General features: G+C 46.0%; 2 protein-coding genes across 6 annotated transcripts in view; both read right to left on the bottom strand.

The window, feature by feature from the left end:
* Window positions 1–1,183: 1,183 nt before the first annotated feature.
* Iqschfp (Iqcj and Schip1 fusion protein) overlaps window positions 1,184–15,699 on the bottom strand; it is a 734,263-nt gene continuing 719,747 nt past the window's right edge. Inside the window, exons 7-11 of the mRNA NM_001113419.2 lie at window positions 11,109–11,226; window positions 9,858–10,055; window positions 8,947–9,070; window positions 6,600–6,693; window positions 1,184–1,859 (exon numbers count right to left, since the gene is read on the bottom strand). Coding sequence (NP_001106890.1) covers window positions 1,808–1,859; window positions 6,600–6,693; window positions 8,947–9,070; window positions 9,858–10,055; window positions 11,109–11,226 — 586 coding nt within the window. The 3' untranslated portion in view covers window positions 1,184–1,807. The remainder of the gene's footprint in view (window positions 1,860–6,599; window positions 6,694–8,946; window positions 9,071–9,857; window positions 10,056–11,108; window positions 11,227–15,699) is intronic.
* The window catches only part of Schip1 (schwannomin interacting protein 1), a 561,681-nt gene continuing 547,165 nt past the window's right edge, over window positions 1,184–15,699 (bottom strand). For all 5 annotated transcript variants that reach the window (NM_001113421.1, NM_001113420.1, NM_001282045.1 and 2 more), the window contains 5 exons: window positions 11,109–11,226; window positions 9,858–10,055; window positions 8,947–9,070; window positions 6,600–6,693; window positions 1,184–1,859 (listed from right to left, as the gene is read on the bottom strand). In NM_001113421.1, the coding sequence (NP_001106892.1) occupies window positions 1,808–1,859; window positions 6,600–6,693; window positions 8,947–9,070; window positions 9,858–10,055; window positions 11,109–11,226 (586 nt within the window). In that variant the 3' untranslated portion in view covers window positions 1,184–1,807. The remainder of the gene's footprint in view (window positions 1,860–6,599; window positions 6,694–8,946; window positions 9,071–9,857; window positions 10,056–11,108; window positions 11,227–15,699) is intronic.

The raw sequence follows: 15,699 nt of genomic DNA, 5'->3' as shown, positions 1-15,699 counted from the left end.
ACGATTTTTTTCTATTCTGAATGCAAATGCTGACAGGTGTTACAACTTAAGATGACATATTTTGCCAAACATGAACTGTGGCAACTCCTTCAGTGACTTACAATGGTCAAGTACTTCTGAGAAAGGGGGATGGGATACTGGTTTCTAAAGTCTTGCCTGTACCGTGGACTACACAGAGAAGCCAAGTGACCTAGGGGCGGAGCTGGGCTGTTGAACTGCTCATCTCTGATAGTTGGTGGGTTTCTAATTGTCTGTGCACACCAGCTAACTGAATGAGTCTCTCTTCCTACTGGTCTGTGCACACCAGCTAACTGAGTGAGTCTCTCTTCCTACTGGTCTGTGCACACCAGCTAACTGAGTGAGTCTCTCTTCCTACTGGTCTGTGCACACCAGCTAACTGAGTGAGTCTCTCTACCTACTGGTCTGTGCACACCAGCTAACTGAGTGAGTCTCTCTACCTACTGGAGAACAGCCTACAATCTTCTTTAGAGCTATGTATATTTTTGAGACCAGTAAAAGTGCTTCAAAAATTACAAATGGCAAAAAAATAGCTTTAGAAACACAGTAAAAATATGTTGTGTTAGTTTTTCTGTGGAGCCTGAATGAATGGCTAACTCTACTTCAGATGGGGCACCAATGTCAGACCAACCAAAATGATTCCACACACATCTAACTTGATGTGAGCTGAATTAGTCACACAAAGGAGCATGGGTGGTTTGCCGATGCTACATACCCAAGGAGAATCCTTCTGACCCTCAGCAATTGTTAACTGTTCATGTATCCCAGGAAGAGAACCTCGTGCACTCTGTGAGCCCTCCCATCTTTCAGGAGAGGATGCCAGTGGGCCCAGTCATGTGAGGGTCTTGTGTAGGAAATCACAGCTACTCTGCCACGTCAGGCTCTGGGGTCCACAAGAAAAGTGCAAGCACCATTTGTTCATGGAGTAAATTTGTTAAATGGAACATTGACACCATCTGAGGGCCTAACAAGAGGAATAGGTATTAAAGAAAGGCACCGCTCCAGATGGGTTGCTTTAGTCCATCCCGGAAACGCTGGCCCTGATGTAACCGATCTCTTATTCTTTCTTACCTTGGGGCTTTCTTTGGAACAACTGGCAGTTGTCACTGTCTGGTGGGGATTCCCCCAAGGAACAAGGGCAAAGGAGACACAGCCAGTGCTTGTTAGTGAGCAAAAGGACGTATCATATGAAACAAAGTTTTAATTTTTATTTTACATATTTATACATAAAACTCCCAAGGAACCATGTGGATCCGACAGAATGTTAATAGCACATCTAAGAATAAACCTCAGGTAGTCAACATTCACAAAATGTTGAAAACTGATTAAAATATACGTAGTATGGAGAGCTACGACTTCACTACGAGGCAGGCATGTATTTTGACTTGTATAGCACCGTCATTTACAGTTCCTCTTCAAAGCTACAGTGAAGAATGAAACAGTCAATGGTAAAATACTGCTCCAACTTAAAGTCTCTAAACAAAAACAAAGTCAAAACTACCCTCTGCTTATCCACGGTTGTTGGTGGTTTAAGTACTGTACAGTTCTTGTAACAATGTTTTATTAAAAGGCCTGATAGTAAGTGGCAAGAGTAAAAAAAAAAAAAAAAAAAAGGAAAGAAAGAAATTAAAATAAATTAAGAAGCGAAGGCCAGTCACGGGACAGTAAGCTCGGACGTTACCAATGACTAACACTGATGTCTGTTTCGGAACCACCTTTAGCAACAGCAATTTTTACGACCACAGAAGCAAAATAAATTCTAGCTTGTTCTCTGGTGGATGGCTCTCTTTCACTTCGCGGGCATTTTCTCAGCCATGTGCTTCTGCTGACTCTCAGCGTGTCTGCAAAATCAAAGATACAAATCACTCAGCACTGAGGAGAAAGACCCAGCCAGACTGCCTTCCAGCCAACACCCTCCAAACCAAAGACAGCTACAGCAGCCTGCACACCAGGAGTCGGGATGAGACACACGCGAGTCAGGGTAGAGTGCTTCCTTTAAGCTCAATGCGCTGTTCTGGCTTTAGGTGATCATGGGTCCTTGATTTTGTCAATCGCAGGATTAATCTGAGGCTGACAGATATTACTACTGTGAAGAAGCAAAGTATTGTGTTTAAAAGGTGCCAAGAGGTGAGTAGCTGGAATGTCTGCATCAGTAAAGAGTTAAAATGTGGTTTCTACATGCTGTGCACTGCAACCAGGGCTCAAAAAGGCTGGGGTCTTTGTAGGGAGTATTCCAGTGAATGCGGCCAGGATGGGCACAAACTGGCAAATGAGGAGGACACAGACAGGAAACAAACATTAAAGGTGGGGCTGCAGCTCAGTGTAGCACACTCGCCGAACATGTAGGATGCCCCAGCTCTGCAGGAACCAAAGGGGTAAAACAAACAAGTCAAGATCAGGTTTCGAGAATGAGTGGCTGAGGGTGGACTGAGCGACTGTTCTAACACACGTAGATTGGGGCATTAACTAAGGCTGATGGAAACCCGCAGCTGTCCATCTAATTTGCTCTTACGAAAGCTTACGTCAAACACATGATGCAAAGCTCTCTGTGGACACGAAGTTGTCCTGTGTCAGCATAAGTTCCCCACCCCCAGATAATTCTAAGGCGTCAACACAACAGTGAAAGGGCCAAGCAGGGTATGATGCAAAACTTGGACAATCCAGAAGCTAGGTGGAGGGGACAGGAAGGGAGAAATGGCCAAGTTCTTGGCATGACCCCGTCCCTCCCCTCCCCCCAACCCTGCAAACAGACACAACCCAAAAGCCTGTAAGATCTGTAGGCTGCAAAAGCTAACGGTTTGGAAGGATGATTTTAGGAAATGACAAATCTTGTGAGAGGCTAAGGCTGTGGTTTCTGGCTGTCATCAAGGGTTGGGGACAAGATGTGTACTGTCTGGATGTGGGGAGTGAGCTGGTGACGCCAAGCTTAAGGCCTGGTTTCATGCAGAAAGCCTCCTAGCCATGGTGCAGAGAAGACTAACCACGAGCAGTTTCAAAAATCGGGCACGTGACCGCAGCATCCTTGCCACATCTAGAAACTCTGGAACAAATGGCAATGTCTATTTGGCAATCAAGGAGCTCAGGGAAATGCTGTTATTGGCCCCTCCTCCAACAAACCAGACCATGGCCCTGCTGATGGGTCTAAAGAGCTATGGACCATTTTTATAGAGCAATCTGTGAGCATCTCAAGCAAATTCAATTCAAGGAATGTTCTGATGTCCTGTGATGGGAGGTTCACTGTAGCTAACCGAACTAGAGCTCTTACAGTGTTTTCTTTAATGTAGCTCTACACAATTGTACACACCAGTACATGCATCAAGAGACTTTCTGCAAAGGCAAGAAAAAGTGGCAATAAACAGCTTTGGAAAATATTAAAATCAATGTTTTCTTTTGAGACACACATAAGAGGGATTTCATTAAAATCTTAAGAGGGAAAGGATTTCCATAAACCTTCCCATTAATCATCTTTACATTAAAGTCCTTTGTAAGATGTAAGATGTATATCATTCAAGCCCTGCAAAATGACTCTCTATATATAGATAAAATCATTGCTGACGACCTACTGTGTACATGGCAGGCCCAGTGCTAGAATCTAAAACATAATGGAGGATTCAAGTGGTGTGATCTCTGCTCTCAGGATAGGGGGTCCATCACCACCGGGGGAGAAACAGCAGACCTATATAACTGTGATAAAGCTCTTCAGAGGCCAGGCTGTGGCCAGGACTCAGAGGAGGGAGATAAGCTGGAATTGTCACCCTCACAGCTGGTGGCACCCTGGCACCCAGCACGTGGCTGGCCATGGGTGGGAGACAGTAGCATGGAATGTGTTGGGGCTACTCCCCAGGGATGGTCTTTTAGAATAAAGCCTTCCAAAGTCATAACTGTTGATCAGAGTTAGCTAATAGTGTGGTCCGTCCTGGCAATCCCACACAAAAGGGAAGAATAATGACTAAGAAGTAAGCTCCAGGGGACGGGCAGAGAGAATGTCTCTTAAGACACCTGGAAACTTTAAAAAAGCCCGATTCCTAGTCTAGTCCAAGAACAGTTAAATCAGAATCTCTCCAGGTGGGACCCAGGGCATCTGTGGTTTATAAATATCCGTAGGTACTTTCAGTGAGGAGTCAAACTCGAACTGAGTGGATTGTAAACTGACATCTATAACGGTGAGGGTAGAACAGGTAGAGGAAACTGTGGACCCAAACTTCCCAGAGGAGTCTCTGCGGTGACACCACTGGGAATGGCTCGGCACCCTCTGGCTCTCCTCTGTCCCCATGCACAGTCCCCCACCCCTAGCATGAACAGAAGGATGGGTCTCTCCCTCCATGTGAAGGGTTTCAAGGGAGCACCATGCCTCTGCCTATTCTAGGACTGCTCCAATCGAAAAGCTTCCTCTACTGTCTCCAAGCTTCTGACCTTATGGTCCTGCTTGCCCTGTCTCCCAAACCACCCTGTCTATACCAGCAGGCCCACAGAGAAACTAGTATGCAGCCTATCACCTTGAGAAACGGGTAGGAGTCCCTCAGTGTCCCTCTCAGCAAGGAATGCCAGCACCAGCCAGGGGTGGGGGAAGGTTTCTGCTACCATAGATAGGCGGGAGCTATGGAAGACTGCAGACTTCTTCTGTGAACTATGGGGCCTGGCTGTCTGCTTCCCTGCTGATTCTATCCTTTTGATTCGGAGACTTTTGGATTCTGGGGTAACAAAATGGGGTGCTTTACGGCTGCTGACGGGGCAATGCCCCAACTTGTCTCCAGGTGACAATGGTATTATTTGAGAGTTACTGTAATAATTCAGCTGCTGGCAAATATCCTCAACTTATGGGGCATCCTTCTTTCCTTTCTCAGATGAGGGATAAGATAATTCAATGCATACAAAACAAGGACCCAGGGAGAAAGCTCAGTGGTTAAAGTACTTGCCATACAAGTGCGAGGACTGGAGTGTGGATCCCAGAATCCTTGTGTATGACAAGTAGGTATGGAGACCTGCCTATAGTTACAGCCTCAGAAGGCAAGGGAAGAGGGTCCTCAGAGCAAACTGGTTAGCTAGATGAGCCATAGAGGTAGGACAGAGAACAAGCATGACACTTGGCATCAATTTGGGACTTTCACATGCAAGTGCTCACACACACACACACACACACACACACACACACACACACACACACACCCTACCCATACATACCCCATATCTATCTATCTATCTATCTATCTATCTATCTATCTATCTATCTATCTATCTATTTATCGATTCATATATATGTCCTCTATACATACATACATACATACGATGAGCTTTACTATGATAGAAGCTACTAAGAAGTGGGATACCCTGACCAGCACGAGCCTGATTCATTACTCTAACCTGCAAGGCAGCTGGACCCACATCCGGCTTGACACCAAGATCTCAGTGTCCCCATGATAAGAACAATTGGGTGGCACTGGGGCTTTGGAAAGATGCCAGCATCCCTCCCTTCCAAGCATGGCAGTAATGATCAAGAGATGGCCCACTTAACAGCTGGTGTCTCTTTGTGGTACTAACCACATGGCTATTCCTGCACTGGAGACAACAGAATGGAATGAATGAGGGCCAGCCATCTTGGGGGTAACAGTTTTGCTGGATGAAGTCCTTCTGGGCTAGAAATGTTGCCCTGGAAACATTTAGAGGAAAGCATAAGAAGTCCTCATAGATTGACAGCTATCACCATTTCTGGGCTGGGAGATAGCTTATTGAGGAAAGAGTTTGTTTTGAAAGTGGGAATACCAGAGTCTTCCTTGCTACTTTTAATTGTCAACATAATACATATTGGAGTTAACAGAGAAGCAAGCTTTGAAAGAGAAATTGCCATGATCAGGCTGTCTAATGAACCTGTCAGTTGGGAGATTGTCTTCATTTTAATTGATTCAGGAGGGCCCGGCCCACCATGGGTGATACCATTCCCTGGGCAAGTGGTCCTGCATTGTAAGGAAACGCTAGCTGAGCATGATCCTTAGTGAACTGGACAGTGAATGAGGCAGCAAACAGCACTCCTCCATGTTTTTTTCCTTAGAGTTCCTACCCTGACTTCCTTCAATGATGCATTATAACCTGTAAGATGAAATAAACCCTTTCTTCCCCTGAGTTACTTCAGTCATACTAATTATTGCAGCAACAGAAATGCAACGAGAACATCACAGAAAGCTGAATACTGTGGCATGCTCTACAGCCCCAGGACTGTACTGTGTACAGCTACTGTGAGGTGGAGCTGGAGATAGGAGACTCCCTGGAAGCCTGATAGAAAACAAGAGATCCTATCTCAAACAAAGAGGAAAACCGGGCAGACACTCAAGGTTGTTCTCTGACCTCCACGTGCATGCCAGAGCACAAGCATCCCTTCCCTACCCCCCAGACTAAAAATAATGCATTTTCTAGAGAGGATTTTGGGCCTTTCTCCTCTCTTCTAAGTAGTGAATATCAATAGCTGTTTGGTGAGTTAGGTACAAACGTAAGGGATGGAGTCTCAAGAGCTCATTCTTGCCCTCGTCTCCCAAGTTCAGACTACCCAAGGCTTCTTTTCTCCTTTGGAAGGGGGAAGGCAGACTGACCTAGTCAAGTCTTCAATGTCCACCAGCATGGCATCTTGTTCTGTGTGCAGCTCATCTCGAATAAGGAGCAGCTGGACCAACTCTTCATTCAAACCTGGGGCGAAAAAGAGAAGGTTAAAAATCCGATCAAGCCACGCCCAAATCAGAACATAATGCATGTTCACAGACACAAAAGTACATATAAGCAGTTAAAGATCATAGGAACGAATCTTTTCTTTCTCAATGTTTCGCACATGCGTGTGATTTACATGCATGAATATGTATGATTTTTATATGTCTGGGTGGGCAGTTATACACACAGATGCCCTTGTTGGGAATAATCTTCAATTGCTCTTCCACACTGAAATAAACCCACCTTGTAATCAAGCCCGCTCACCTCACTTCACTCTAGGGACCTGCTGTTTGTACCTTCCGAGGGAGGATTACAGGTACCACACCCACCCAGAATTTACATGGGTTTCTGGGGATCCTAATTCTATCGGACTCTTATATCAGCTTCTTATATGTGCAGGTGAAACACCCATTGGAGCAACATAGCCTGTTTGTTAAATTAAGAAGATTCTGATGAAAAGAAATATCCTCTGAAATACTGGAAAGTTAGCTTTGTCGTGTGGGAAGATGTGTAAGATGAAGAAAGATGTCTGGAAAGCGGTGTAAGGAGAATACTCCCCCTCGCCCTTACAGCCGAAAACTAAGCAGATGAAGACAGAAGTATTTCTAGCTCTCCAGATATTAGTGGGCTGGGTCAGCGTGGCTCAGGCACAAGCAAGGAGCCCGCTCTTATGTTTCCCTTCAGAGAAGCTAAGAGTTATTGCAGTTATATGTGCACATACAGGGGGCGAACAGCTGAAAAGATCTGAAAAGAGCTAAAAGACAAGAGACGAGAGTGGGTCCCTTGGACATGTTTTCAGAGATTCTGACTTCAAACGAGACCTCCATGCCTTCAGTTCAGAAGAGTTTGCAACTCGAATGGGGACAAAAATCACACACAGAGCTCTAAAACTCTACATGCCCCTAAAAAGCACCAGAAAGTAATGGTATTCCTTAACAGTCTAGGAGAAGCTGTTGCGGTGGCAAAATATGTCATGCTTCTCAGCCCTCGCATGAGTAACAAGCCTAGTGATTAAAACAGAATTCAAGTCGTTTTATGTCCTGTGAGGCTAAGGTTTAAAAACAAAACCCTCAAGCCAGGCGGCAGTGTAATGCACCTTTCATCCCAGGACTTGGGAGGCGGAGTGGTGGGGGGAAGGGAGGGGCGAGGGGCGAGCAGATCTCTGAGTTCTCTGTGAGCCTTGTTTACAGAGTGAGTTCCAAGACAGCCAGGGCTACACAGAGAAAGCATGTCTTGAAAAACAAAACAAATAAAACAAAATTTAAAATTCCAAAATGCTTGATTCTAAAGCATTACCTAAGCACCTCAGTTTTTATTTAGATCTACTGGGGAAAAAATGATCTTTTTCCCTTGCTCCTGGGTGGCCTTCTCCACGCCTCTCAACAGTGTCTGTCCGCACAGGAGGTTTGTTTTTGCGTCTTCTCCAGATCCATAGTAAGCTTTAAACTTTCTATGAAGGAAAACTTGGAACTAAAATAACAACAGCGACATCTTAGTGACTCCTCACAGACCCTCTTGGCCTCAACAATGAGCAGCTGGAATCATCTTTCTCGAGTCTACAGGACCATTTTACAGGCATCACACACACCCACACACCATCTCATCTGGGGGCTGATGACATCACCTGGCTGACCACGCCCTGTGGGGACACCATCTGGTGTCAGAGTGGGCCAATCACTGCCTGCTCTCTTTGTGACAAATGACCTCCAGTGAGCACCATCCCCACCAGCTCCCTACCCTCTCTGGATGCTTCTGTTGAATCCCTTTATACCGAGAGAGGAGAGCTTTGTAATTTTTCCATATCTGTAAACAGACATTTATCAGCTTAAAAAAAAAGTCTCGTTTGATGTATGATGATGACGGCAGCTAAAACAAATGTGTACCTACGTGAGGTGGGAGGGATGGTTGGGCAAAGCTTGCAGCTATGGAAGTTTGTTCTAGAAACAGATGCAAGTTAAATACATGGCCTGTGCTAGGAGCCAGCAAATTTAAAAGGACTGGTAACCATGGTGAACCTTGAACAGTTCTGAAAGCTTCTGACATTTTACAGTTTAAAGAAGAAAAAAAAAGAAAAGAAAAGAAAAAAAGAAAGGAAAAAACCCAATAGAAGGGTTCTGTGATTGTCTTGAAAACACACAGATAGCCCAGTGAAAACATAGAACTGAAGCAATGAACCCCCAGGCAGCCTCTCCTCTCACCACCTCGCGCCAACTTCCTAGCAGATCCCCCACTTACTTTCAATCTGGGAGTGGAGGTCATTGACGATCACTTGTAGCTGCCCGATAGTCATGTCTCTCAGGTCGGTGGGCTTTAAGCTTCTTTTCATCAAACATTCGCTTATGTGAGGCATGTGTGGGAGCTGGAGACACAAGGGGCAGCGGAGGGGTGAGCCCAGTGTCAAAGACCCGGAGAAGAGCCAGTCTGCTCTTACAGATCCTGTCTCACCCACCCACTTCCACCCAGGTTTGAGCCTAAAAGCTTTCCCAGCCCCTGAGTGTCCCAAGGGTGGCCCCATATCTAACACCCATTTCCTACGATGCCCTCCGTATACCAGATGATATGCTGTCCGAGTGCCAGGCTTTCGGTTGGTCTCTGACACTAGTTGTGGGGAACGTAATAGGAATAGCAGGGAAAACATGAACACTATCAGCTGCTGCTTACTACTCTATACCAGTGCCAGGTAAGGTGCCCTGGATGCCTTCTCACTGTGTCTTCGACAACCATACTCCCAACCGGGTGCTGTTATCCACAGGGCACATGTGAAAACTGGCATGCGAGCCTCTTGTCGGATCCCTGCAGCAGGCCAGTGGCAGAGCTAACCGTGACTGCTAAGTCCAGGGCACTAATTCATTACATTCCACCATCTCCTTAAAGAGGTGGGAGAGAACTATAGCAACCTTTACTTGTGCAAGAGCAGGAACACAGGAGATCTGAATCACTGGCCCTCGAGCATTTAATTCTACGAAATGCTGCCCCTGTGTTTCTCAGTGTAACAGGGAGACCGGAAAAAGAAACGGACTTTGTTCTTTCTCAATTGCCGGTGCTTCTGACAAACTGCCTCAGAGAAACCCAAGTTTGCATAACTCTGGGAAAGAACCCATCTTCAGCCCCAAACGCCCGCTTGCATGCCAGCCTCCGCTGCTTACAAGATCAGCGACGGGAGACTTTTTCCTGTTCTGTTTTTCCACTTCTACTTGCATTTTGGCCATTGGTTTGGCCATGGCCAGAGCCATTTTGGCTTCAGCTTGTAGCTTCTTTTGCCTTGTGAGGAAGTCCATGTCATCCAGGGATTCAGACTCCTCCTCAGTTGTGTCTCTATCCGAATAGGAAGAACTCTGCTTGCTCTGTGAAGGAAGGGAGAGCAGCTTCAAGCTTCACTCTAGTTGCCATGCAGCTGGGGTGGGGCACTAGCAACAGGGTCCTCTCTCCACATAGGTGGGGGCCTGGCAGCAGTACCACTACCCACTTGATCTCAATGAGCCCATCGGTCACAAGAAACCTCAAAAAGGGCCTACTTAGAATGACTGTTCTGAGCACGGATAGAAGAGTGGTAAAAGGTATAACAGGACCATGTTTAATTATGGAACCCAGAGCCACGGTCTGAGATAGTCTTCTGAGGTCAGGCATCAAATGACATTTGCCTGATCAACACACACCTCTTGGTCATCGGAACAAGATACCACAGAGGGAAAAACATCCCAGTAGCAAGCAGTCATGATTATTTTTGACTTCTGAAACATGTGAGAAAGGGCTGAGCCTGTAGTTCAAAGCCCAATGAGAAAGGATTCCTTCTTCCACACTTAGCTCCATTATATGTAAGGAATAGATAAGGGATGTAGCTATTCCTTATCTATCCCTAGGCAGCTTTGAACTCACTACGTATCCTAGGCTGACCTCAAACTTGTGATCCTCCTGCCACCGACCCCCAAGTGCTGGGATTATAAGCACACACCACCATGCCCAGCTACATTTTATAATCTCTAGACTAGTAAGTGATTTCTCTCATAGTCAACAACTTTAATAAGCCGTATTTACTGTATCCTGATTTTGATTTTGTGGTCATTGTCAAATCCCTTTTTCTTTTTTTAAAGATTTATTTATTTTATGTACGTGAGTACACTGTCGCTTTCTTCAGACACACCAGAAGAGAGCATCAGATCCCATGACAGATGGTTGTGAGCCACCATGTGGTTGCTGGGAATTGAACTCAGGACCTCTAGAAGAGCAGTCAGTGCTCTTGACCACTGAGCCATCTCTGCAGCCCCATTGTCAAGTTCCTGAAGCGTGTAACCCCAGCCCCTCCCAGAAGGGCTGCTGCAGATTCACAACAGAATAAACACTGAACAGCCAGGAAAAAAGACAAGATAACGGCTCGGCCGGTGGCCACGTGGACTTACCATGGGGGACAAGGGCGTGTCCAAGCTGGTTTCCGTCTTACTGTCATCTGCATCGCTGTCCTTGTCACTGCCGCTGTCATTGACAAAGCATATCTGGAGGTTCATCCCGCTCTGTAGTCTGGGTGGGAACAAGCGGGACAGTCATTCTGCTTAGCTATTTGTTACCTGACTGTAGCTGATTAAACGGGGTTAACTATCAAAACAGTTCTATGTGCTCTTCATGTGGAGAACTTAGTGACCCAAATCATTCTACATTTCCTTCTGTTGTGGTTGAGACAGGATTTTGCTACGTAGCCTGGGATGGCAATCCTTCTGCCTCAGCCAATTCTTTCCTGCAATTAAAAAGTTTATCAGAGGGCCTCCCAGAATTCCGGTCTTTTTTCCACATCAGTTTGTCGCTTAACGCTCTACGTTATAGCACCCAGTGGATAACAAACACAGAGCTGGCCCATACAGAAAGATGTTTTGTGTTTGCAGTTCTGCCACTCGAGATGAACAGACTTGAGCCAATAATGTGGTGGAATGCTATTTCGAATTCTGCTTTAGAAGGACAACCCAAACAAGTTCACAAGAACCAGTGTCCCAAGACTATGAAGAAAGTTTCCTTCCCCTCCAGGAAGACAGGGACACTCAATGAGAACCTTTATTTAAAGCGGTTGCCAAAAGCCAACAGAGGAAGCGCAACTTCTGTCACTCAAAGACAAAAACACCACAGGTCTGTTTACCCCAAGAGGCAGAAGCAAATCCCAGGGTGTTGGAAGTCACAGCACGCATGCGCTTCTGCAGACTGGCCCCCACACCCAGCACCATGAGAACAGACTCCTCTTGGGAGCTCAGGAGTCTGAAACTCCAGAAAGGATGGTCTGGAGTCAGACAGGACAAGCACTGCGATGACCGTGGCCAGACGGTGGGCTCCGCTCTTGGTCCTAACTAGCTTTTAAAGGTGAACCATATCCTCTCAGTACTATTTGGTCATTCTCAGGGTCTCCAGCATCCCAGTCCTGTGGGAAAGTAAGTCTTGTATGTGTGTGTGGGTATGTATGGGGGTGGGGTGCCAGAAGGGGCCATAGGGAGCCATTCTAAGCCCACTTTGGGGCAAAGGACACCAAATTTGCTCTGGTGTTATTCATGCTGCAAGGATCTAATCTAATACTTGACATTGTTTGGTTGTCTTTATCCTAATGATGGAGAAGCTTTGCACGTCTTGCTCATGACTACACTTGCTCCCCCATTTAGTCTCAGCACTGCGATTAAGATGGATATGTACTGCCACCTATTGTTAGACTTTATAATTGTACAAGCTCCGGCTTAGTTTTCCCTTAAAAAACCTTCCTGACACAGATGAGGAGGCCAGGCCCAGAGCTGAAAGGAAGCAGGCCACAGGATGACTGGTTTACAGCGGGTTCCAAACCCTGAGTTTGCTCAGAGCTTGGCATGGGGAGGGTGCTCTGTACATATGACCTACCTTCCTTTCTCCACTTTCTGGAAGCTGGGCAAAAACACAGAGACTCTTAGAGCTGACGTGACTTTCTAAAGGGACTGTACCCTAACACTGCTCCCACACTGAAAGCCACCCCATGATAGTCTGCTGTCTGAAGGAAGACTCACTCACGCCATCCATAACTAGTCAGCAGCTGGCCCTACAGTTGTGCCGGGACCTGCCTCCTTTAAATTTTCTTCACGTATCTTGCGGTATCTAGTATGTTCAGATTTCCCTTTGATCCAGACACGCTGAGTTTAGCAGATTTTTGATATCTGCAGTTCATCTAAAAAGTAGAATCAAGAAATTTTAACAATAAAATCAAGATCTATGGTTCGGAAGGTGATAGCAAGGACAGTCTGGGGACGCATTTGAATCTCACTCCAGTCAAGGGTTATATAGCATTTCCTAGATATGAATAAAGTCTCACAAAGAAGCTGCCTGCTGGAGAGAAAACTAAAAACATAAACAACCAGCAAGAAAGGATATCACAAAACCAAGTTAAAGATGCCCACGGACAAATATCTTCATTCTGAGCAAAAAATGATTATAAATTCTACAGCTCTGCCCCCAACTGGCCAACCACCCACAAGGAACTTCTAACAGCTGGGGGGACTTCAAGAATGCTTCCAGTACAGATTCAGAGCCCCCACCCCACCTTAGTAGCATAGTAGCCCGGTGGGAAACTGAATGAAGCTTGGGTGGGTGGGATGGGGGTGGGGTGGGGGGAGGGCTTGTAATTCCTTACAGCAGTAAGAAAGCTGCTCACAGGGACAATGGGACATCATGGCTGATTAAGAAAGGGTTTTAGTAAAGACATCTTCAATGGGCTCCCATTTCGAGGGGGATTTCTTTGCCTTTAGCCTTTAATCGCATTTTAGGAGGAAGACAGCTCTGGGTGAAACTCAACCACTTTCCCCAAGCAGAGAGGCTTGGCTGAAGGGTGATAGGGCCACCAGGTCTTCTGAAGGCCTCTGTGCCATGGAGTCAAAGAACAGATAATCCCCACTCCCGCCTTCCTGCCTGGCAGTGAGATTCACAGCTGTCTGCACAGTTTATTTCTGAAAAGTGCACTTCCCTGGGTCTCTGACCTTTTGCTACCTCACTTAAATCCTGCTTAGTTCAGTCTTCCTTGGTCTCTCGAGCCCAACACCAGGTGAAATAAAAGATTTTGCTTATGGAAGCTATCATTCGGGGTCATTTGATGTTTTAAAAGAAATTTATTTTGTTTATGTGTGTTTGGGACTATATGAGTGTACACACACAGACACACAGACACACACAGACACACAGACACACACACACAGACACACACACACACACACACACACACACAAGTATGAGTGCTTGTGGAAGCCAGAAGAGTCTGGTCTGAGACATCTCTCTAAGTATTTATCAGAACATTGCGTTAAAAAAAAATGGCACAGGTAGTCTGTCTTGCTGGTTGATTTGATTTCTGGAAGGTCTAGGTGGTGATTACCCCTGGAATCTCTTCATTATGGACCACACAGATGTCATACAGCAGAGCTACACAGAAGCATCCCCTCTAGAGGGGATGGAGGATAGAGGGTGGTTGCTGGAGGAGGCTCAGAACTTGTTGAAGACATGATTTCAGCATTCCAGCGCGAGCAGAAGTGGCTCCCGTGGGATGGTGTGGATTGCTTAAGTGGAAGGGCATGAATGGGGAGACTCAAGAGGTGTGTTTTACAGTGAGTGAGAAGAGCATCGTCTGCAGTTGGGCTTGGAGGATGGCAGACACAGGATGTTCATTGCTACCAAAGGAGATCTTAAAGCATAGCCAATGGTATACAACTCAGTAAGCCAACAAAACCAAAATCCCAAAACAGCTCTTCTTCAGGCAGTGATACCCGTAATCCCACACACAGGAAACAGAGGCAGGAAGGTTGAGAGTTGAGGCCATCCTGGGCTGCATGAGGAGTTGTTGTCTCTAAAGGCTGAGGAATTGGCATAGAGCTCAGGGGTAGAACACTGGCCTATGACAAGCAAGGCCCTGGATCTGACTGCTAGTGCTGAAGGGGTAAAAAGTCCATTTTTTTTTAAAAAATGCAGAAACAAGACTTGTGTTCGCCAGACATAAGCAACGTCATGGTTTTAAGTTTTCTGGTAACTTCCAGGAGGGTGGAAAAGATCATAAGTCAGGCTTGTGGGGCCTGGCGAGATGGCTCAGTGGTTAAGAGCACTGACTGCACTTCTGAAGGTCCTGAGTTCAAACCCCAGCAACGTGGCTCACAACCATCTGTAATGAGATCTGATGCCCTCTTCTGGAGAGTCTTAAGACAGCTACAGTGTACTTACATATAATAAATAAATCTTAAAAAAAAAAAATCAGGCTTGTGTCCTTGGTCTTAGGTTGGGCTGATTAAAGTCTGGTCTGAGGGCAGCTCTGAAAGTTCCTTCTTGTTTTCTAGTTCTAGAAATGAGAATATGGCTTAGGCAATGTATGAATATTTAATGTGTGTGTGTGTGTGTGTGTGTGTGTGCCCGCGCGCACGCACGCACACGCAGTATATGAATCTACACTTGTAGGTCAGAGGAGATTTTTCCTTAACTCTATCCATTTTATTCTTTTGAGACAGGGTCTTTCACTGAACTTGAAGTTTTGGCTAGGCTGTCTGACCAGTGAACTTCAGGATCTACCAGTCTTCATGCCTCCAATCCTGAGGTTAGAGACATTGTTGACATGCCCAACTTTTGTGTGGATCCTAGGGACTTGAACTCGACTCAGGTTCTCACGCTTGCACAGCAAGCATCCTAACTCACTGACCTATCTCTCTGACCCATTTCTAAGATTCTTTTAAGATTCCACACTCTTTCGAGCCTTGACTCTGCCATCACTCTCTGATGGCTCTCCATGTCAGTTCATCTCAGAGCTCAGAACCAAAGCCTAGGAACACATGAGAGCTCTGTTTTAATTTACCAGATCCTACCTGTGTTTGGCAGCATAATTTTACAGGGCTCATGCCTCCTATCATTGTTCATAATTTCAAGGCAACTGTAGGGCCAGGAAACAGAGCAAGAGGGACCTTCCGGATGCCTATGGGTTCCCAGCTTATATTGCTCATTAACTGTCTACAGCCATTGTGGCTCGAG

This window comes from Mus musculus, chromosome 3 (assembly GCF_000001635.26).
Source record: "Mus musculus strain C57BL/6J chromosome 3, GRCm38.p6 C57BL/6J".
Taxonomy (NCBI): Eukaryota; Metazoa; Chordata; class Mammalia; order Rodentia; family Muridae; genus Mus; species Mus musculus.
This window is presented reverse-complemented; position numbering and strand designations above follow the sequence as displayed.